The following is a 22625-nucleotide window of genomic DNA, read 5'->3' on the forward strand; positions in this document are numbered from 1 at the left end:
GAAGATAGGGCTTTTTTTGTCTGATTTGTTTTAAAGAGAGAAATTAATTGTTTGGAGGCCATAAAAGTTTTTTGACTATCTGATGCTTCCAGAAGAAGGTGGTCTGTAGAGCTGCATCTGTTCGGAGCTGGCTCAGTAGCGGTCTCCAGGGAGGAAGGCAGAAGTCATCTGGCACAAAACACTCTGCACAACTGAAAATGACAAACTTCTCATTCTTATGAAATGAGTCCTGGCACAGTTAATATACACACAGAGCAGTCATCAGTGTTGTTCACTTCCAATCCCTGCAAATTGCTCAATGATTTCTTCAAGACTTGCTGAGGTAAGGAGTGAGAGGGCCAGGAGAAGGCTTGAGGTAGTGGAGACTCAGGATCATGTTACACAGATTGGGTCCTTGTGCTAAGTAAGATGTTAAACTCGGGAGTCTAAGACCTCAGACACTGGAGACTGAACAAGTTCTTGATTAACAGATGGTGGAACACTGTACATTTCATTTACTGCTGTTCTAAAGCAGTGGCTCTAACGTCTTGCAGCATGTAACCCTCCAGTGTTTCACCTCTGTAAGTGATCTAGCAGATGAGGGCTTTTTCTTTATCATTCTTCTTCAGACTTTTAGCAACGGCTGATACTTCTTAGGTAAAGCATTGTTTTCAAACGCATCTTTTCAACTGTTTTTCTGTCTTAAGGGACATGTTAAAAATTAAACTCCAGTCAAACTGAATAGAACACGAAAGATCCTTGTATTTGTGTAATGCTCCATCCCTTGAAATGACTTACTTTCGTTTAAATCCATGTGTTTAACCTGTTGGATACAGAATTGTTAAATTAATTGGGGCACTTTGGTCAAGCTTTTGGATGTGAACCCATGAGCATAAGCAGTTTCCAAGAGGCACTTTGGAAGGTTATTTTAGGAATACTCATAAAAACCATTATTTCTTCACAGTGCCACAGTTGGTTCAATAGACCATTTTCTCATGCCAGTGCATGAACTTTTGGAGCATCATTTTACAACATTTTCTTAGTGTTTCTTCACTCTGTTTTCAGTAAATGTGGTGTTAATTGTGAACTGCTAACCAGGATCAGACTTGCATTGAGGGTTTCATACCGCTAGGATTGCTTACATAGTATTCTCAGAAGTAGCTGAATAATTAATAGAAACTGTTCACTTACAAGATAAACTGGTTACATTTCTTATCAGAAACTTCATGCCGTAATTAAGAAATGGTTAAATATAAAACCTGCTGATGATATGTTAATGGTTCTTTAAGCCATGTGTTGTAGGTGTGTGTCATCAAAAGTAGAAGGTAAGAGGGGGTTGTTTGCCATAATTTTAAAATCTGATGTACTTAAAGATTCCACTAGCCATTTATGAGCCCTTTATAAAGTGCATTATGAATATAATTGTGGTGATTGTGACTTAAGGCCAGTGGCTGTTCAGTCTTGGCTCTCTTGCTTTGAACTTTGCTTTTCTATCCTGATAAAGGAGGACATTCTCAGTTGTTCAGAACAGAAAAACTTAAAAGTGTTGCTTCATTCAAGCAACAAGATAGTGAAAAGCTTTCCTGATTATGTGGATTTTGCATTGACTTTCATGTTGAGTACAGTTTATCTGAAGAGGATTTTCTTTGGTTTTTAAGTGATCCATAAATTGCAGGTTTTGTGGGCAGTGAAGCAGCCTTTTTCTTAGGGTACCCTATGTCCAGGGACAAGAACTGGCTTGTGTCCATTTCAGGAAGGGTGCCTGAGGTCAGGCACTGAATGAAAACTGTCACTGGAGAGCTGAGTCCCTGAGCTGTTGGTAATTGAGCCTTTGACATACCTGCCCATAGCACCTTCCCAGTCACACCTCATGGGCTGCTTGGAGGAGAAGGGCAATCAAACACATATTGTCAGTCTTTCCACCACGGGGTACTCTGCATCCTCACTTTTATAAACCCAATGAGCTTCAAAAGAGGTTCACATTGCACAGTAGTGCAATATTGCTGCAGTAGTGGAGTTTTGTACAAAAGGTAACAACAGTATGTGGTAGTTTTTTAAAGTAGTGAAATATTTGACAGTACCTGCTGAAATGTGGTACATCCTCATGAAAGAAATGCTCATTAATTAAGAAAAGACTTCATAAAATTCTGAAGTGTCTCTTCATAATTAACAGAAAAAGATGGAAGATTTTTCTGAACCTTCAGACAAGATCCTCAGTTTAAGGATGCATTACTCAGCCAAAACAATGTATTAGACCCAAGTACAAATATACATCCAGTGTGAACATTGCTCAAATTGGGAGGATGATATATTGATATTCTTTCTTGTAGATTGTGTTAGAAAGGGACTGGTCAGGCCTTGCAAGATGCTGGACATCTTTCTGATGTAGCACTTCAACCAGGAGGTCAGACCAGGATTGCCAGTGCCACTGCTCTTCTCTCCATCTGCTATGTTTTGCCTTTTTTTTTTTTTTTTTTTAACTGCTGGAATGTTCTTTTATTTTAAATTTTTGGTGTCATTGCCTAGAATGAAAGAAGTGGAACACATTTTATGTGAAGAAAATGGTTCAAGTAAGAAGGGAAATGTGTGACTTTCTATGTCAATATTGTGCCTCCCAGACACAGGCTGTTGTCTTCGATTCTCATTCACTTCAGTTCCTTGTGAAGCATATTGCTGGACTATCTGTCCCATGATGAATTAATTGCTTTTCATTTCATAGGACTACAGTGATGAGCTTGTGGACTCAGGTCCCTTATGTGAGACACTACTGATCTGATGCACATTTGCAGCCGATTTGTAGGCATTTTTATTTCTGATTTAATTGTTGATAAAGTGGATGTTCACATGACACTGGAATTTGTGAGAGGAGGCATTTCAGCTATCACTGTATCCATGATGATACAGTACCCATGACCAGTTTAGAGACTGGTCCATAGAGCCCAGCTAAAACCAGAGGAGTAGGTTATTTTAATTGCAATCCCATCTAAAATACCATTGATTTTGGAGAAGCAAATATTGAACATCTTTGCCACTCTGCAGAGGTCACCTGTTCAAAATCCAGCTCTAAAATAATCTCGATATGGATCAAAATTAGCAATACAGCAATGGATCTTTCTGCTCTAATTCTAGATGGAGTCACCAAGTTCAAACCATCATCTGTCTAGGAGGAACTAGTCTAATCAGCCATTCAGGAATATTGCATTCATTGATTTCAGTAGCCAGGCATAGAAAATGTGTTTGAAAATGTGTAAGGCTGAGAAGCAAAGAGCTCTGCACTTATCTGGTGAGTGCAGCACAAAAGCTTGGTACTGCAGGAGGTCTGGTTTGGTTGCAGGTTTGGATGTGTTTCATGAGGTAATACGAAACAATGCATGGCTTTCTGTAAGCTTTCTAGGATGTTCTTGATCACGTCTTCCTTTAAAACCATTAGGAAAAATACATTTCTGAAGCTGTGTTAGCTTATTAGAGCTTTTCATCTGTGCAGACTGCATAGGCAGCTTGTGAAGGAGTCAGGATACCAGACCCAGAGCTATTTGTTTTTTGTAGCAGCAGAATATGATTTAAATACGGCATTACTGGCTGGCCCATTTTTGAAGTTGCTGCCAATTAATCTTGCTACACACGTAATTTTCTTAAAACTTAACAGTGCAATCTGGGTGCACATTCTGACTTGAGTTACATGGTTTTAATTTGTTGAATAAACTCCAGTGGATGCTCTGTTAGGAATCCAATATTTACAGATACCACTTGTGTGTTACTTAATGAGGTATAACCCATATCATCACCATGCAGTTCAGAAAAAGAAGGCAACAGCTGTAATACTGAGAAGGAGATGCAGGTCACGAGTTCAAACCTTGAGATTAAAGGGATGACTTTTACCCTACTGTCTTTACTTTGTCATGCTTGCTATAAGTAGATGTCGAGGCCCTCTGGTTTATAAACCAACGAGCTTATATTTCTCTGTCTTATTTTAATTATTTTTATTTTTAGTTAGTGAATCTGATCATTTTCCTCTGCTGATATTTAAGTCTTACTGACTTAAGTGGAAACAGGATTTCCTGTGGTGATTAAAACCACAGGTGCTAGGATTAAGGAAGGCCTCTTTTTCAGAAGCATATAGACTAAAACTGGAATGATACATAGAAGATTAGTGTGGCATCCTCAAAGCTGACAAGCAGATTTGGGAAAGCACATGAGGGGATCAAACTCCAGGAGGTGTAACCATGGGGAAACTTCTCTGGCAAAGTTTATGAAGACTTGAATCTTAACTGATTCAAAGCTGGAAATCAGCTGTTGGAACCAGAAACCGCTTTGGATGCAGCACTGATGTGTGCAGGCCTTTATGGGAAATGTGTATGTTTTTAAGATATGAGGTTTAGGCTATTGATGCTTCCCTAGACCCCTCATGTCTGGCTGTACTCTGTGGAGACAGGGTGCAACTTTACTGGGGAGAAGCTATTTTAGGAGTTGTAAAATCCCAGCCATGTGAAGAGTAACATAGCACTGAAACACAGACTACGGGTGATGTTCCTTTCTGTTCCCTTTTTCCTTTTATCCATAAGATTTTTTCCCCCTTTCTTTCAGATTTTAGTCATTCTGGCTTAACGTGTTCTGTCTACAGTTCCATTGTTGTTGTTGTTTTGGGGTTTTTTTGGTGGTCTTTGGTAACCAATTTTTTGGAGTTAATTCATTCTAGATGTTTTTCTTTAAGGTGCAGTTTTAAACACAGACTATACACTGCTATGTGGACATTACAGCTTTGTGTTCTTACTTGATGGTGGGAGATGATGCCATTCCATAAGTTCTCAGAGATGACACCTGAATGGCTTTTTGGATCAGATCCTGTTGACTACTCTTGTGACTGTTTCTACTGAAATTATTAAATCTATTTGTAAGAATGAGAACTTTTTTTATGTATATAGGTATGTATGTATGAATACCTATATTTATAAATGCACAAAAGTGTGTGTGTATCTATAAATATATATAAAATAAAAGTTCTTATTCCTGTTATATATTTTATAGTTATTCTATATATATTTAAAAGAAGTTCTAGTTCACACAAATAAATTATCTATATATATTGGAAATGTACCCTTGATTTGCAAGTTGACAAGTAGTTACATATGTATATATGGGTAGCAGTCTTGCGTGTCAAACAGCATGTTCTATAAAATAGCCTTTATCTGCTAGAACATGAGTGCTGCAGGAATGGGCTGTGGTTGTGTGAAATGCAATCCTGGGGCAATGGGGCTGCTTGTGTTAGTAAGGTCAGCAGGGTTTGCTCTCAAATTCATCCAGGCGTTACAGCACACACTAATGAAATGTGCAGCACAGAGGTATGGACTTCTACTTCACTAAGGATAATAAACAGTAAAATCTAAGGTTTTATTATAGTATATATTACAATTTTCCATTATTTGTCATCTCCTCTTTGCCTCACCTTTATTAGGTGCCACCTTGGCTCTCCGAGTTGAACCTTTATACGTGTATTTTTATAAAAAGGAGAATTCAAAAGGTTTTTTTTCCTAGCACCCTGCATCAGAATGACTGAGATTCTACATGACCACAGTTACGGCTGCAGATTTCTGTGCGTGCCACAAAGAATTAATTGTGCAATCATCCTACGCTCGTCATCAGTGTGAGAATTTACAAAAGTCACCTCTTAACTTTTAAAAGTTATTCCTCTTCCAACAATGTTCTTTAGTTTATGAAATGTGACCAGCCACCTTACTTAATGACCTGGTCGTCAGCAGTTTTAGAAAGATTATTGCCTTTGTGTTTTGCACAGTGCATTTGCGTGTAACCAAAACAATCTAAAAAGAAACCACAAATTGTAAAATCCTGACCATGTAATTTTTAACTTAATAGGAAACATGAAACCTTTACATTTAGTGAAGTAACTTTCCAGGTGTCTCTGTTTTTCTAATAAACAGTTAGTGTTTATTAAAAAAAAATTAATATGTAAAAAAGACAGTATTGTATTGAATTAAAAGCACCAAAACAGATAAGTTCTGTTCTTTCCCCATGTGCATGCTAAGGGCCCATTCCCACTTTTTGACTTACAAAGCTTCCACTGACAGCAGCCCCACAGGACAAGGCCATTTCACAGAGGCACAAGGAAGAGATAAATGTAAGCTGAGTTTACCTTCAGTGCCTAATTATCCCAGCAGCTTTTGAAACTAACAGGTAGTCATTGATAAAAGCTATTGTGGAATGAATAAAAACTAAAAAGCTTTGCAACATAAAATACAAAACCATAAGTGGGACAATAGTCATGAAAGTTAACAGTAGAATGTAGAAGCAGAATGACCTGTGTAAAAGGTTATGTTATAGTTGAATTCTGTGATATGAAACTTTGTCTGGCTTTGTTGAGTGCCTGCAGTTTGGTTCTGCCATTTCTGACAATTTTTGTTTACCTCTTCTGTGTGTTCCTCATTTTAACAAGGTAAAAATGACACCTGTTTGAGTTTAGTTTGCAGGGCTTCAGTGGCAAAAAAAGCCTCCTTAAATGTGCAAGGGGGAGAATTTAGAACTAAGACCTGATCTATCATGATGTGTATGTTCCAGGTATTTTCCATTTAGATTACATAATGGAAAGTCAATGTTTATGAATGTGGATAGATATTTGAATGATTTGACTAGCAGGTAGATGTCCCTTCCTGGAGCAAACTGGAGCAGCTCAGGCATGTGTGGTGGGCTTCTGCAGCTGCTGGGGATATAGCCCAAGTGGCCAGGGTTTTTGGAATGGAATGTATGTGCCCGGGAAGTTCTGCAAGGCAAAAACATCACCATGGTGATATCGGGAAGTTTTATTCCAGCTTTGCTGCAGTCATAAGGCAAAATGGAGACATGCACCTGGGTAAGCCTGACAATGCCCTATGTCACACTGACAGGGTCAGAAGAGAAGCAAAGGGTTTTTCTCAGAGGAGAACAAACCCAAGATTTATCTTAATTTTTCTTTTTTCCTAGATGGTCTAAAAGGCACTGAGGAATCATTGCCAAATCCGAAGGAATCTCAGCAACTTTTGAAATCTAGTCGGACTGGTTTGCTGTCAGCCTGGCTGGATCTCTGGCAGCTTACACGGGGGGCTTCCCTGGAGCTTGGACCTCCTGCAGCTCCATGGGCAGCGTGGCCAGCTGGGCACTGAACACATGGGGGCCGATGGCCTCCAGCAGGGCAAACCTAAGGCTTCAGGGTTTGTGAAAGACACTGCAAAGTTTGGGTTGGTTGGGTTTTTGTTTTTTTTCCCCACCAATAATAAACTTTCAAGGACCAAAACACTTTGTATTCTGGTGGGTTGTGTCTGCAGAGGGACCCTGAGAGATGGGGTAAGTTCCCTGCCTGAGGAGGGTGTCCAGCACTGTCCCAATCACTGCTCTGAAGCCCTCGAGGTGAGTGACACGCAGAGCCAAATGTTACAGGGCCGTAGCTGCTGTATAAGGAATTCCTTCATGGTTTCAGCTGTAGCTTTTGGAGGAAATAATTTAATAACCCTTTTCTTTAGAAGTATTTGCGGTCGAGGTACCTCGTGTAACAGAGCTGATTCCTCAGCTGGCTAGCAGTGGAGCTGTGAGATGTAACAGCTCGAGGAACTGTCCCCTTGGTTTTGTACAGGTGTGCTGCAGAAGTGAAACCAGCTGAGTCTACACGTTGAGCTTGCTTGTTTATTTGAGTAATTTTGGAAACGTTGCCATTCCTGACACTGCAGCTGTGTTTTTGAGGTCAGTAAGAGCAGGACATTGACATATACAGCAGTAAAAGAGTGATGTTGTGGCAGAGAGGTTTAATCTGGCCTTGCAGGAGAATTCATGGATTTAAGTGGATTTAACTCTTGCATCATGAGGATGCAATCATGGTTGCATGTAGGGCTGTACATACCCACATGCTGGTAAAGAATGAAGTTTACTTTTAGAGGCTGTGTGTGTACACATACCTGTCAAAAATACATTTTCATAGCTCCTCCATCTCTCAGAGAATGTCACCGTTGCTGGTAACCACAGCAGTCCCAGGTTAGCTGGTCGTGCTGGCACAAGATTCCCCTGCAGCAGAGCCCTGCCAAGGCAAACAGCGTGTGGCAGCTCCGTGCTGCTGGGTGCCTCCAGCACCCCAGCACACAGCCACAGCTGCTCAGAGGAAACACTTTTCCTCCCTGGGATGGGAAAACTTGCATTTACTTTGGGGACTGGTGTTCTCCAGCTTGGGAAAACATTTGAAGGTTTTGCAGAAAGAAGATGGTTCCTGAGGTGTGGTCAGCTGCAGGAAGCCTTCAGTGGTGTTTGGCTGGTTTGTGTCTTACATGATTCTCAGTGTGCTTCCAGGTCCCAGTCATGCTGCCTCCTTTCTCTCATGTGTGTTTACCCCTAGTACCACTGGCAATGGCTGACCTGTTCTTGGGAACACATATGGCCTTTCGAGTACCTCTTCTACATCTTTCTTCATCTCTGAAAATACAGGTTTTTCAAAAACAGCCTTGCCCCACTTAGGATGATGTTATTGGAAAGTTCTGGCGAGTAAAACCTGTGATAACTTAATTCAGAAGGGAATGTAGAGCTAAAATGGGGGAGAGTAAAGAAAAAGGCTACTTGATCACTTTTTAAAGTTAATGTACAGTGGTGATAAATGAACTATAAAGGAAAAGCTTTATGGCATGAAGTTGAGGGCTGCCTAGTAGACTGTGGAGTGATTTCCCTGGGGCAGATTGGGTATAGATGGAGCCTGTGATGTTTGTTGTGGCCAAAAGAGGCAGCGGAAAATTTGAATTACAGGCATAGCCAAAGCATTTGGGGCTTGAGAGTTTCTGTCAAGTGCAGATGAGGATGTATTTGCACGCTTCTGACAGGAGAGAAGACCCCGGCGAAGGAGCAAATTTGTTGTCTGTCCCTCCTTGGCCGGTAGTACCGATTACCAAGGTCTCCGCGGAGCAGCGAGAATTGCCCAAAACACTCTTGGAAGTGAAAGCGGGGCAGTGCCGAGGAGCGTTGTGTGACAGAGCAGCGGGCAGAGCTGCCCCGCAGCCCTGAGCAGGAACGCGTCTGAGCGGTGTCCCAGAGGCGTGTTATTCCTCCTCTATGTTATTCTAAATAGCCGGAGCGCTATTTGGCCCAATTACTTTAATAATAGGTGCGAGAAGCACTAAAGCCTTTATTTTAAAAAAAGAAGTAAAATAAAAGCCCGGCAGGACTCGCTTTTTCCTCCCGTCTCCGGGCAGCCTCGGCTCTCCTCTCGCCGGGATGAGGCACCGGGGCTGCGGCGAGTCCCGGGCGGGCGGCGCGGAGGGGAATAAATAGTCGGGCGGCGGCGCGGAGCCCTCCGCTCCCGCAGCCCCTCCACGTCACTTCGCAGCGAGCCGAGCACGTGGGGCGGGGAGATCCTATAAATCTCCCTCTCCCCGCGCGGCCGTGATGTTATCTGCTGGCACCCGTCCCCTCCGCGCAGGGAGAGCCGAGGGGCCGGGGGCGGCAGGCGGGGGGCGCCGGGCGGAGCGCTAGAGCCGCCGGGGACGGACGGGGCCAGCCCCAGTCCCGGTGCCAGCCCCGCGGGGGAGGCGGGCGGGGGGGCAGAAGAGCGGCCAGCCCCGGGCGGCGGGCTCCGCGCCTGGACCCGCGGGAGGGGAGGCTGCCGGGGCGCGGCGGCGCTGCCTGCCTGCCTGACTGCGGCGCGGGGTTGGCGTTTGGGAGGAAGAGGAGGGAGCAGGGAAGAGCCGTCGCGGCGCGCAGCGGCCCGGGCGGGGGTGGGTCGGTGCATGCGGCGCGGGGCGCTCGGAGCAGCCTGCGGGACGCGGCCGGACGGGCTGCACCGCGGGGCCGGGGCCGCCGCCTGCCGCCGCTGCTGCGCCGTGCCCGGGGCGGGCGCGGGGGCCGGGGCCGGGCGCTGCCGGGCGCACACGTGCGCGGCTCTCGGTGCCCGCTCGGCCGCCGCCGGGACCGGGGCCGGGGACACTGAGCGCCGCCGGGCGCGGGGCGGTGCCGCTGCTCCCCGCCGGGAGCCGTCGGGCGCTGCGGGCGCACGGCCGGGCTCAGCGCCGCGCCGGCACCCTCTCCTCCCTGCCGGCTGCGGCAGCGCCCTGTGATACCCATCACTGCACTACGCCTTCTCGCCCTCCTTCTTTTTTTTCTTTTTTCTTTTTTTTTTTTTTTTTTTTTTTTTTTTTTGGGGTTTTTTTTCCTTCCCCCTTTCCTCCCTCCCTCCTTCAGATTTTTGTTTTACAGCGCGCTGAGAGCAGCTTCTCTGCCGGTTACTTGATTTGCAGGTTTGTTGTATCTATTTGGGGGCTTTTTTCCTCCTCCTTTTTTGCTGTCCGGCTCGCTGCACCCCCGAATTTTATCTAATTGTAGCAACTTGCTTTTTCTTCCTTTTTTTTTTTTTCCTTATTATTATTACTGGTGTTTTTTACTGGCGCCTCCCGTGCGTTTTCCAATTGCGAGCCGCCCTCTCAGCCCCGGTTTTTAAGAGTATTTTATCCGCAGGTCTCCTTTTTTTTTTTTTTTTTTTTTTTTTTTTTTTTTTTTTTTTTTTTTTTTTTTTTGGCACAAATCCCCTTTTTATTTTTTGAAAAAAAAAAAAATTTTTTTTCTTGTTGTCGTCCGTTTCTAAAGTCACTTTTTTTTTTTTTTGGTGTTGTGGGGGGGGGGGGCGCTGTATTTAAAAACCCTTAAAATGCACTGCTATCTGCTGAGCGTGCTCCTCACCGTGGATCTGGCCACCGTGGCTCTCAGCCTGTCTACCTGCAGCACCCTCGACATGGATCAGTTCATGCGCAAGAGGATCGAGGCCATCCGGGGGCAGATCCTGAGCAAACTGAAGCTCACCAGCCCCCCGGACGAGTACCCCGAGCCCGAGGAGGTGCCCCCGGAGGTCATCTCCATCTACAACAGCACCAGGGACCTGCTGCAGGAAAAAGCCAACCACAGAGCCGCCACTTGCGAGAGGGAGAGGAGCGACGAGGAGTATTACGCCAAAGAAGTTTACAAAATAGACATGCAGCCTTTTTACCCCGAAAGTAAGTCCTCTCTGTGTTTGTGCATGTGTGTGTGTGTGCGTAATTTCTCCCCCCGAGGCTCCAGCGGTGCTCGGCACCTTTAAATAGCACCCCCAAGCCTCGGAATCTCGTAAAATCTGCCTCCCTCTGCTCGCTTGTCATCCTCAGCATCGCTTAGGTGGAGGCTGCTAGGGTTTAATTTAGGTGACAGGGCAAACATATGACTGGGTGGGTGGTTTTTTTTTGGGGGGTCACCTGTTGCCCCAGGCTGGCGAGGTGTCCAGAGCCCTTTAAAGCCACCCAGGAACGCCTCGGGGTGTCTCTGGTGCCCCCAGCACGTACCTGGGCAGGGCTCCCCCATCCCGGGGTCCCGCTCCCCCCCCAGCCCCGTGTGCAACCTCCAGAAAGAGCCAAGATCTTTCCACTGCTCTTGTTTCCCTTGGAGTGTCTGGAGCGGGCAGGTTTCCATCTCTCCAGAACTGAAAAGAAAAGGAGGTCTTTAAAAGACAAAAAAAAAAAAAAAAAAAAAAAAAAAGTCGCCAGCTCGTCTTGTCCCTGTAGAAGGCTGTCCCGCAGACTGTTCTGCTGTTCACACTGGTGTTCAGAGAGGGCAGAGACCTCCTCCCTCCTCTTCCCACTTTAACTGGCCTCCCCTCTCGGTTCGTGGGCACCTCTCATTTCAGGTACTGAGAAACTTTTCCCTTCTGGGTAGCCTCGGTTCTTGGAACCTGTCTCAGCCCGTCTGCATTTTGCTGTTTTTAACGACCTTCTGGTGATCCATGCCACGTTTTGCACCAAAAAAAAAAAAAAAAAAAAAAAAAAGGAAAGAAAAAAGAGGGTATAAATGCTCTGTGCTGACCAAATCCACTTAGAGTGATTAATAATCATAACGACGTGCCTTTTTGTTTTGGTAGTGAAGCTTAAGTGCATAGAAAAAAAAAAAAAAGAAAGAAAAGGCACCGCACTGCCTTAAAAGAATCTAGATCATCATCATACTGAGGAAAGCGAAATACCAGAAGCAGAAAATAACTTCACCGTTCACATAACCAAACCCTAGTCCCTAGTCATTTCATTTAGCTCGCTTCCCTCCCCCACCACTTGATGCCCTATATACTTGCTGTCTGTTTCTCAAAAGCACATAGCTCTTGCTTAAATAGATAATTCAGCCATCTTGGTAACTTTATCCTAGAGTTTCTAATTGCATTTTCCCCTTATTTATTTTTAGTTTAGCAAGTTGTAGCTTTGGGGCTTGCTGTGTCTTGCATGGGATAGTCCTAGGATGGCAGCCAAGGTATCTGAACCCCACGCTCCGTGCAGCTGCCTCCCTTTCTTCCTTTAGTCTTAAATGACAACATCAGGTACAGGACATCCTGGCAGTCAGAGCCATTTTATTATTGTAATTATGGCACCATCCTTAATAGCCATGATAAATACACTCCACCCTTATTACCCTTGGGGAAGAAATACTTTCTTTCTTGAAAAAAAAAAAACCCACATATTTGGAGCCAAGTGGGTATGAGCAGGGTGGTTCAGTATAATTCATAGCCGTAGCAAGAACACAGAAGTCATGCTTGTTTTCCACGTTGATGTGCTGTATTGTTTTGCTGGTGGTTTTGGTAGGAGTCAGCACTTCCTTTTGAGACCTATTAGATGACACCCAGGGCAGAGCAGCGCCTATGGGCAGAGGTTGGGAACACCTATAGCAGTGCCTTGGCTTGGGGAGCTGAACCTATAGGAGAGAGTCTCTGAGAGTTGCTAAGTGCATCTGTCCTGAGCACATCTGTCCTCTCTCCTTGCTTCAGCAAATTACAAAGAACCAATGGTTCAAAATGCAGCTGCATACTTCCCAGATAATTAAAATATCTGTGGTGTGTGACTTGGATGGTATTGACAAAAGAGGATCTATTTTTAAAACGCTGTCAGGGGCCAGATTCGGTCTGAAGTATCGATAGAGGCTTTGGAGGAGCAAAGGAGATTGCAGGTATCTACCAACAGAGTGCATCAGACGTTTGGGATCCGAGGGCCAGCAAGCAGCACATCCAGCACTACTGTGCGAGGGCTGTCCTAACATCAGAGTAAGTAGGTTAACTGTTTTTCCACTGCTCTCTAGTTATGCTGGATGGAGCGATCCTTTCCAAAAAAGACAGTAAGGAAGAAATCACTCCACCATATTTTAAGGGAAGAAATTGAAAGTGCAGCTCTGGCGGCCAGAGGCACTTTCTCCTAGGCATTTCAGAGTGGATTTTTTTAACTCTGCAGTGTCTGCTGTGTTGGAGAGAGGCAGGAGGGAGAAGGGGATCAGTGTGAATGCGCTGGAGGTCAAAAGCTGCTGGAAGGCAGGCATGGGAAAGATCAGTGGTTCAGTTTTTACCGCAAGTTGTTAGCGTTCAGTAACTGACTACAACCCAAGTATTACAAATATGCTCTAATTATACTCATAGTCAGCAATATATCACTACAGATCGCTGATAGGTCTTGGTGGGGCATTTTGTAAAGTTCAGACTAAATATTTTTAGCAATGAGGAGATTTAAAAGGAAAACTATAAGAGATATTGTATATACCCTAAGGCATATTTTGTCTTAAATATTATCCTTGGCCAACTGTACTGTATAAATACAGTAAATATGAATAGAACTGGCAAGGTGCCAATCTCCTGGGATGAATTTTAGTCAAGAAGGTATTTATGGGATATAAATAATACTGTGTCAACATTTAAAGAAGGGATCTGATTAGTTTTGAAATTATTCATATTAATCTTTTCACATGCTGTTAATTTAAGGCTCAAACTAAAGTTGTGCTAAGGTTTACTGATAGTTTGTTTACTGAGGAAACAAGGGGGCATCTGGCTTGAGGGTCCACTTGAGGTTAAGGACACATCAGGATATAGGTGGAAACTCAGCGAGTCAGGGGCTGCCTGACCCAAAAGCAGCAGATGCGAAAGAAGTGTCAGAAAAAAATACTACAGAGATGTTTTGGAAAAAAGCAGAAAGCTTTTGTCTGTCAAGCATGCCTTGTGCTCAGGACAGTATGCATCTGTATGGGTCTGAATCTCCCCTAAGTCCAGATGACAGTCAGAATTTGAGGTTTTTCAGAGCAGCCTTAAAGGGGAATATTGGAGGTGGTGTTCTCTGAGCACAACTTAAGAGAGTTCTTGGGAATTTTGTGCCTAGGCAAAGTTATCTGAGTAAATGCTTAAAACTGATTACTGTGAATGCTGGAACACATTAGAAGCTTATTACTTACCCCTTCTTCATTGAATATCTAGGGCCTGATAATTAGGCTATGTGATGATTGCCATTGCACTGAGAGTAAACAGAAATTTAATGCCAACACAGTTAAGGATTGTGAATTGTAACGTTAATGAATAATGGGCATACTTGAGAAAAACAGGCAGCACATGTATCTGGAGGCAAAGGCCTGTTCTATCATCTTCATTCCAACTCAGTGAACTGGTTTGTAGTGATAGCTTAAGGCCAATGCAGGTAAATTTTTAAGTTTTCTGCATTCTTGAAGATAGGTTTATAAGTACTCAGTAGCCTAAGAAAGCAGTTCTTCTTAGTTTGGGCCTGTTTTTTCATGATTTTTAAGCTACCTGGGTGTGAAGGAGCCTCCATGGGTTCCATTCTGCACTGGTGGCCAGGATTAGTCTTCTCAGAAGCTCTGTCCCAGAATGCTGCTTTACATAGGCCATCGTTCTGCTGAATATTTGCCCCATGAAAGACAACATTATAAGCTGGCAGGGCACAATGACATGGTTCTACTTTATCAACAAAGACTCAATTTACCAGCAATTACACATATGTGGATTCCTTGTCTTCGACGTACCGGAGCTGCTCCTGCAGACAGCTCCCAGCACCAACTGCATCATTACCACCATGTTAACTGCTCACCTGTGTTTGCATTTGGCACAACACAGAGTCTGATCTGTTGGATTTTCCTGTGTTATTAATGATATGGAAACAGACTCAGGAGGAACATCTTATTTTAAAACTTTCTAGCCATGCTGGACCTGTGGTTGTGCTCTGGAGCACCTCTTGTAGGAGGAGATGTTTGCCAGGCATACTCTCTGCATTACAGAGAGCACCTGAAGCAATGTGAAGACTTTCCCAAGGAGAGTCATGGGGACAACAGTTCCTTATTCTTTAAAGAATGACACTTAATGCAGTCTTCGTAGGTGGAAAACCCCAGGAAATTGCAAATGGCTTTAGAAAGGCACAGGGTCATTTTCTAGACAGTAGTCCTTTACGTACTGAGAGGGATAATAAAATAACATGCTCTGGTGCACTAATGAAGGGCAGCACCACATGTGCTTCCTGCCTGGCTTCTGAATCACCAGCCACTTTTACTGTAAGCAGGGTGCCAAGCTGGGAAACAGCAGGGAAGGTCCAAGAGCCAGTCCAGAATGACACATAGTCCTTGACTTTCTTCCAGAGGATGAAGCCTACAGAAAAGCTGAATACCCTCCTCTTTAACACTGCATGGTCAGATGAGCTGCAAAACAGGGCTATATTCTCAAGTCCTTTCCATAACCCTCCTGGAATTTCTCTCTTGTGTCTGTTTTAAAGAGGTACTTTTCATTGTAGTTTGGTGGGTGAGAAGGTTTGACAGAATCATGGAATCATTTAGGTTGGAAAAGACTTTTAACATCATCTGAGTACAACTGTTAACCTATCACTCTGAAGTTCACCACTAAGCCATGTCCCTATGTGCCACATCTATACTTTTAAATACCTCCAGGGATGGTGACTCAGTCACTTCCCTGGGCAGCCTGTTCCCGTGCTTAAAATCCAGTGAATACACAGCAGTGCCTCTGCTGCTCCCCACCCTCCAGCCACTGACAGTGTGAATGTTTTATAGTCCCAGAGACCTTTCTGGAAATGTGCCCTTGTCTTCTGCTCCTGGCTGGAGATGTGCAGGGAGTGCCCAGAGCTTGTGCTGCTTTTGCTGGCTCTATGTGCAGGACTAGTGTGGGTAAGTGACTGAGTGAGGAGAGCAGAGCATCAGCTGCATTAGATACTGTTTTCAGCCTTGCTCCTCTTTGGCACTCGGCATGAGAGCTGTGGTGGCCATCGGGATGGCTGTGTTACTTCGAAGTTACTACTTCCAGCATTTTACTGTCAGCTTGAGATTCCTGTCTGCACCAGAGCTGAGCGAAAGGATGAATGAGAGGGCTGGCTGTCATTCTCAGTGAGCTTCTTCAGCACAGCCCTGAGAGATGCACTGAGCTTCACACACATGAGCAGACTCATTAGCATTAAGGCTCTGTGTATGCCTAATTAGCTTCCTGAGTTGGGCCCCAGTTTATGGTGCATTTGCGGGGATGAACAAAGCCAGACAGTTCAAATCCCTCTCACTGTGTTGAAATCTGTCATTTGGGCATGGGCGCCCAGTGAGAAGGAAATGCTTTACAGAATGTTTTAGAGAGGAAAGAAGAAACTCTTCAGTGATCCTGAAGAAGGCTGACCCTGTTGGGCAGCTGACTTCCTTTGCCTTTGCACTGATGTGCTAGACTGCTCCTGTATTACAGATAAAGAGAGGAACCCCAGGGTATGGTGACAAAACGAGTCATGAGTGAAGACACACAAATGTTTTCGTTCCTGTTGTGAAACCACATGCAGCATGTTTTCAAGCAGGCAGTTTTTAGCTTGAGGATGATACGCTCCCCAGGTATTGTTTAATGTAGTAATGTGTTACGGATGTTTCTGCTGGTTTGTTTAGATTAAAAGGATTGGTTTGGATTGTTTAGGGAAAGCTTGCACCCTGCCTTCCACCACAGGCTGTTGCTTGCTTCCCTTCAGTCCATGCTGTGGATAGTTGGTGCCTAGCTCCAGCATCACTGGCACTTGGCTTCCTGAAGTAGTCAGTCTGAAGCAGCAATGTTTCTTCTTAAAACATCTCCCCCATGCTTGTCCTTGCTGTCTGTGCTGTGTTAAGTGATTGCAGCTGGGTACCCAACTGTACAAGACATCCAGCTGCAAGGTGTAGAGGAGAAGCTCAAAGATTTGTCTGTTACAAGACAATAAAATGTTGGGGAAAAAAACCCTAGTGTTTTATCTCCTTCTAGTGTGACCAGTTGTGTTTGGATTTGTGAATTACTCATGAGGCTGTTCTTCACTGCTGTGGTTCTCTTAGCTTGAATGGCACAGGACTGGCTTTGCAGCAATGAAGTGCTAGACCTGGCTTTGTTAGACCTGTCTGGTCTTTATAGTTTTTTATGTGAGTTTGGTGCTCTGCAGGTTGGTCCACAGTAGAAAAGTTGCTTCTTTTGGTAAAATAGCATTCTTTAAAACAGCCAGGTTTTCCAAAGGGAACATAGCAGTTCATGCCACTGGGAAGGCTTCTGGCTCCTTGTGTTGGAGGTTTTGTTGGATGAGTTAAGGCAGCTGTGCAGAGAGACTTCTTGCTCACTGTGAAGAGACAGGCTCTGCTGAAATACATCTTGTGTTGTTGTTTGGGCTCTCTGGCATCCATGCTTGGTTTCCAGGAGATGCTGGACCTCACAGGCATCCCTGCAGCAGATTTGTGGCAGACGGTGTGGAGAGGATCTTCAGAGCATCTTTCTCTTGTTCAGGTTTTAATTTGGACAGTGAATGAGGAGTGCTTCTCGTTTCAAGTGTGATGCTCACTGACATATTCAGGCCCTTTGTTGTGGAGCTGATCTTTCCCCCTCTGAATCCCCCTTAGGGAGGGAGTCTCTTTTTGTTGTTATATAATACTTAGTGCAGTGCTGACTTCAGGTCATTAAAAACAACTGTATAAATTATAAAATATATAGCTCATAGCTGACCCTGCTTTGAGCTGGAGGTTGGACTTCCAACATGAATTAACCTGTAATCCTTGTAATACTACATTTTAATACAAGGAAAACAATGCATTGTATTTCAGCTTCCACAGGGTGGTCCTGATTCGAGTATCACCACGTTTCTAGAGATGTGCTGTTTTCTGCCACTCTTGGATTTGTCTCTCTGCTGTAGCTTTCTTGCACCAAAATGTTCCTGTTCTTCTCTCCCTCTACACACAGTTTTATTTTGCTTTTCTTGCTTGAATGTTGCTTTTCAAATAAGCATTGTAAATTGCATGAAAATAGGCTACTGTATTGGACTTCAGCAGAGGCTGTGGCATAGTTGTAGGCAAACTGAGGAGGGACGGGGAAGGAAAATGTTGTGATACTGACCTTTCACATCGCTTGTTTGGCTTCTTCCCATCGTATCTAACCCACACTGCTCTGACAAATACCGCATCTGTCTTGACAGGCAAGTTCACAAATAACCATTCATTCATAACTTGGAGCTGCTGTAAGACTCCTTATGGATTGCTTAATCTGACAGTTGTGCATTTGAGCAGAGACTTTGAAGCAGAGACTTTGTAGGATGACGGTGAGTTCAGTGTGACTTTGTGAAAGCGAGGAGGGAGGTCCTGCGTGAAAGGGAATACTGTACTGCAGGGTGTGCTGCGTGTGTGCATGCGTGCGCACACGTGCGTGCATACATTTCAGAGTTCTGAAACATCTGTTGTTGCCAAAGCCCAAATTGGAATGTTCTGGGAAAGATAATTTAATTTTTAGCTTCTGGATTCATTTCAGTGATGGTAATTTCGACACTTCCTGGGGAGAGTCTGTCGGTGGTTATGTGCATCAAATGCAGCAGTAAATCTGTCATTCTTTCCATTTCAGTTTTTCAGGCTTACAACTTCGTTATTTTTCCCTGTTTGGCTGGTGTTAGTATCCAGTGTTTTCCCTGGCTTCATCTCTTTTAAACCCCTGCTTTGAATTTTAAAAGGCAAGCTAAGCCTGTTGAAGTTCTTTCTCTTACTTGTTTTTGTTTACTTACAGCATTTGCAATTCAGCAGCTAGCTCAGCTGAAATAGTGATGGTAATATATCTTTACCAGAGTGATGATTGAAAGATAGGAATCAGAACATGTTGGTTTTCATTCCTTGGGGTGGAAAAAAAAAGCAATCCACAAAATCCCCCAACCCTGTGGGTGAACTTTGTACTCACAAGGCTGAAAAATTAATAGGTGTTAGCAGCACTGACTCTTTTGAAGTGGTCAGAGAGCACCTCACAATCACATATTTGATGAAGGCTTCTGCACAATAATACTTACTAATCCTGAGCCCGCAGTTGTGTTCACAGCTGATCTCCAGTACCCCAGATTGAGAGAGTGGTCCTTGCTAATTGGAGTGGGCATTGTCCAGTATGTATAAAATTACTTCTTTTGGGCTTTGAGCAAACAGTCGTTAAGATCTCTAGGACTGCCAAGATGTACACTTGGAAGAACACCTGCAAAACTTGACATCTTCCAAACAGCATGTTAAAAACAATGCTACAAATTTAGTCTCTTCTGATGCAGCAGTGGGTTGAAACAATGGCACAAGTGGTGATCAGGGCCTGGTGTTCACCAGAGCCTGGGACAGGCTGCTGCTCCTTGTCCCATCTCTGCTTGCTCTCATGGGTGGCCCAGACTAGCAAAGCTAAGAGATCTCTGCTCTCCCTGACTACAGAGGGGCAGCTCTGCCCTTTGTATCACAGTTCCTGGCCTTTGTGCTTTGAGGCTTTGGTACAGGGATTGATCCATCTGACTGGAGAATAGTTAAATGGAGCACTTAATGGATACCTAGTAAGCAAGATTTATAGATGCCAAGGTTTGGGTCCACTAGCAGTTCATTTCTGCCTTCAAATATCTGAAGGGGATATAAGGGATATTTCCCTTCAGGGAAGGATAGATGATACATTGTATTCTCTAACATGATAGGACGTTGTAAACCATCAGGAGATGTGTTGGATCTGTGCAGATCACTGATGTTCTCATTCTCGCCCAATCTCCAAGAGATCCAACCCAGCTTTCTTGGCTGTTGCAGTTGGCTCTGGGCCTCCCTGGCAGAGCAAGGGCTTGTATGTCTTGTGCCAATCACTGCTTTATGCTCAGATTTTTCTTGATGCACGCTTTGGAAGTGAAGTAGCCACATTTCAACATTGAGGTTTGCTGAAAGATGTCTGTACGTTTCGCTTGTTGTGCTCGCTGCGTGTTTATCCAGCCTACGATGGCAGGCTATTGCAGCAGAAACACATCTCCAGGTCTGAGTGGGGAACAAGTTCCAGCTTTCTTGAAAATCAATCTGCTGTTCTGATCTGGTGGTGTGATAGGAACTGAGAGGCTCCCTGCCAGGATACACAGTTTGCAAAGCAAGGGAGCTAAGTGAGCAGCTTTGGCCCCGTTTGGATGGACTCGGAACAGATTGTTGGGGGCCTGACCTTTCTCTCCCTCTTTGAATCTGGATTCCTGCCTTCCAGCTTGCATTTCTCTCTGATGCTACAAGCCATGTATTTGGAAGTTTCACATTCCCCTTGCTAATCAGGGAAGAAAAGAGCCCCAGAAGAATCCAGGAAAAGAGGTCTTTATGGAGGTGGCCATAGTCTGAATTACAACAATATCATATGTCTGAAGGAACTTGCCTTCTTCCAAGCTGCAGTCCCATTATTTACCACACTTTATTAGGAAACCTAATTTTCTCTGGCTGGAAGTGTATTTGTTGAGGTAGAGTCTGGAAAGGAATCTGCCTCATGCACACTTGCCACCGCTGGGCCAGCTATACATGTGATACAGTCAAGCCTTTCCATTTCTCTGCCTTTTTGAGAGTATGTTCCCCAGATGAAGTGGGGATCCTGGTCCAAAGCCTGCTGAAAATGCTAGAAGTCTTTCCACTGGCTGCAGAAGTCTTTGGTCAGGTATTGCATCATTCCTTTGTTCCAGGGAGTGGCCACATCTCCAATATATATTGGGGTGTATTACTGTAAGGTGATGCTTTTCCGTGTATTGAGTTTCCACTGGAGACATTCTTCCGCATAAGGCCCTGAAAAACAAAGACCACGTTTGAAAATAAACACCTTAGTTAGCTTTATTGATGGATTCATTTGTTGGCAGATGTCATCTGGGATCAGCATATGGTGGCAATATGGCAAGAACTGTAGAATGCAGAGAGGGAGGAATGAGTTAACGCCCTGTACTTCTTAGGTATTCCACATCTTCCCCGGTCTAAAATAAATGACCATCTGACTGCAAAGGTCTTGGCAAATAAACATGCCATAGTATATCTTTATCATCCTCCCTACAGTGAGGTTTTGTCTAGAAGTTCATCACTCCACATCCAGAGGCGTCTTAGAAACATGTGCAAAATCAGACCTCAGCACCCAGAGCAGAGAAGAATCTAAAGGCTTTGACTAAGAATGTAGCAAATCTCTGTGTAGTGGACTGTAAAGAGGGGTCAGAGCTAAGCCAACAAGGTGTTTTTATGTTATCAATAAAATCTTAAAAGTCAGTTCTGCATAGAGCTGGAGCCAGGAAGACCATTTCTGAAAGTCAGTTTGCTACAATGATATATGCTGAGTTTACAAGCTGGAAAGCCAAGAAGTTTGGGAGCAGGAGCTGTGCTTATAGCATGAAGGTACATGTGGTTTTACATAAAGCCTCTCTGACTTGATGTGTCTCTAAGCTCACAAAATAATGAGTTGAAATACATTTCTTTGCATGAATGAAGAGCTGGACCAATTTAATTTGAGTCAATAAAGTCACTCCAGATTTTTTCCTGTGATGTTGAAACTGGATTCTGTGTAGCGATTGTTAAGGCAGGCAGAACAGTCATTGTGGCCAGGGCTTTAGGCAGCACCTAAAAAGTTGTTTCTTTGAAGCCTTTGAAGACCCCAGCCTTTTGTTCAGATGAGGACTGAGGCAGTTAAATCTGCTTTGCTGATAAGAAATGTCCTGAATGCTGTTCTGTATCATATTTGTACTACTTCTGTATACTTCTCAAAGCCTGAAAGGACTTAACATCCACCACAGGTTGTTGGGGTATTTTTATAAAAAAGCAAAGCAAAAAGCTTGGTTTGTATTCTGTCTGTGTGGTACTTCTTGTGTCCTGGTGGGATGAGATTTCATTTGATTCAGATATGAAAGCAAATGGTTTGGTTCTTGTTTAATATAAGGTACTATTTTAATGTCACAGGATATAAAGTGCCTTAATGTAAGGACAGCCAGACCTGCAGGCAGCTTTCTGATTGAGCCTGTATGTTGCCTGGCAGCTGAAGGAGATGCTCATCTCAGCAAGGGTGAGATGTTCTTCTCAGGGTGTAATGTTTCCAGGTCTTTCACACTCACAGCTAATCAGCAGTTGGTATCATACTTTAAAAAGGATGAGCTCTAGGAAGCTTTATGATAGAATGGGCATGTTAAATAAAGCTGGAAGCCCTCATTGTGGTCTTCTGATCTCTCTACCTGCATGTTCCAGGCCACTGAGCTTTGAATGAATTCCTTTTTGAAACGGAGTTCACAGCACACTTGGTAAATTATTCTCGTGATTAGTTACAGGGATTCAAAAATGAGTATCTTTGTGGTTTAAGTTCTTTAGCTTCAAGTTCTAGCATTTGAATCTGGTTTAAACCTTCACTGGCTATTTTGAAGACCCATTGTCAGATCTGTGGGCTTTCTGTAGGTACTGACAGGAAATGGAAGTTTTGGAGAGGGGATCTGGCTAGGAGTAAGCTGGTGTAGTTGCTGGAAGACCCTGCAGTGAGCAGCCAGGAGCTTGGCACAGGCTGCTTTATCTAGTTTCAAGTGTCTTTCAGATCTATGGACTGTGATCAAGCCACATCTCTTTAGTGTGCTGTA

General features: G+C 44.1%; 1 protein-coding gene across 1 annotated transcript in view; it reads left to right on the top strand.

Annotated features, from left to right (window-relative positions):
- Positions 1-9701: 9701 nt before the first annotated feature.
- The window catches only part of TGFB2 (transforming growth factor beta 2), a 61446-nt gene continuing 48522 nt past the window's right edge, over positions 9702-22625 (top strand). Inside the window, exon 1 of the mRNA XM_083858386.1 lies at positions 9702-10982. Coding sequence (XP_083714512.1) covers positions 10640-10982 — 343 coding nt within the window. The 5' untranslated portion in view covers positions 9702-10639. The remainder of the gene's footprint in view (positions 10983-22625) is intronic.

This window comes from Zosterops lateralis (assembly GCF_965231275.1).
Source record: "Zosterops lateralis genome assembly, chromosome: 3".
In the NCBI taxonomy this organism is placed as follows: domain Eukaryota; kingdom Metazoa; phylum Chordata; class Aves; order Passeriformes; family Zosteropidae; genus Zosterops; species Zosterops lateralis.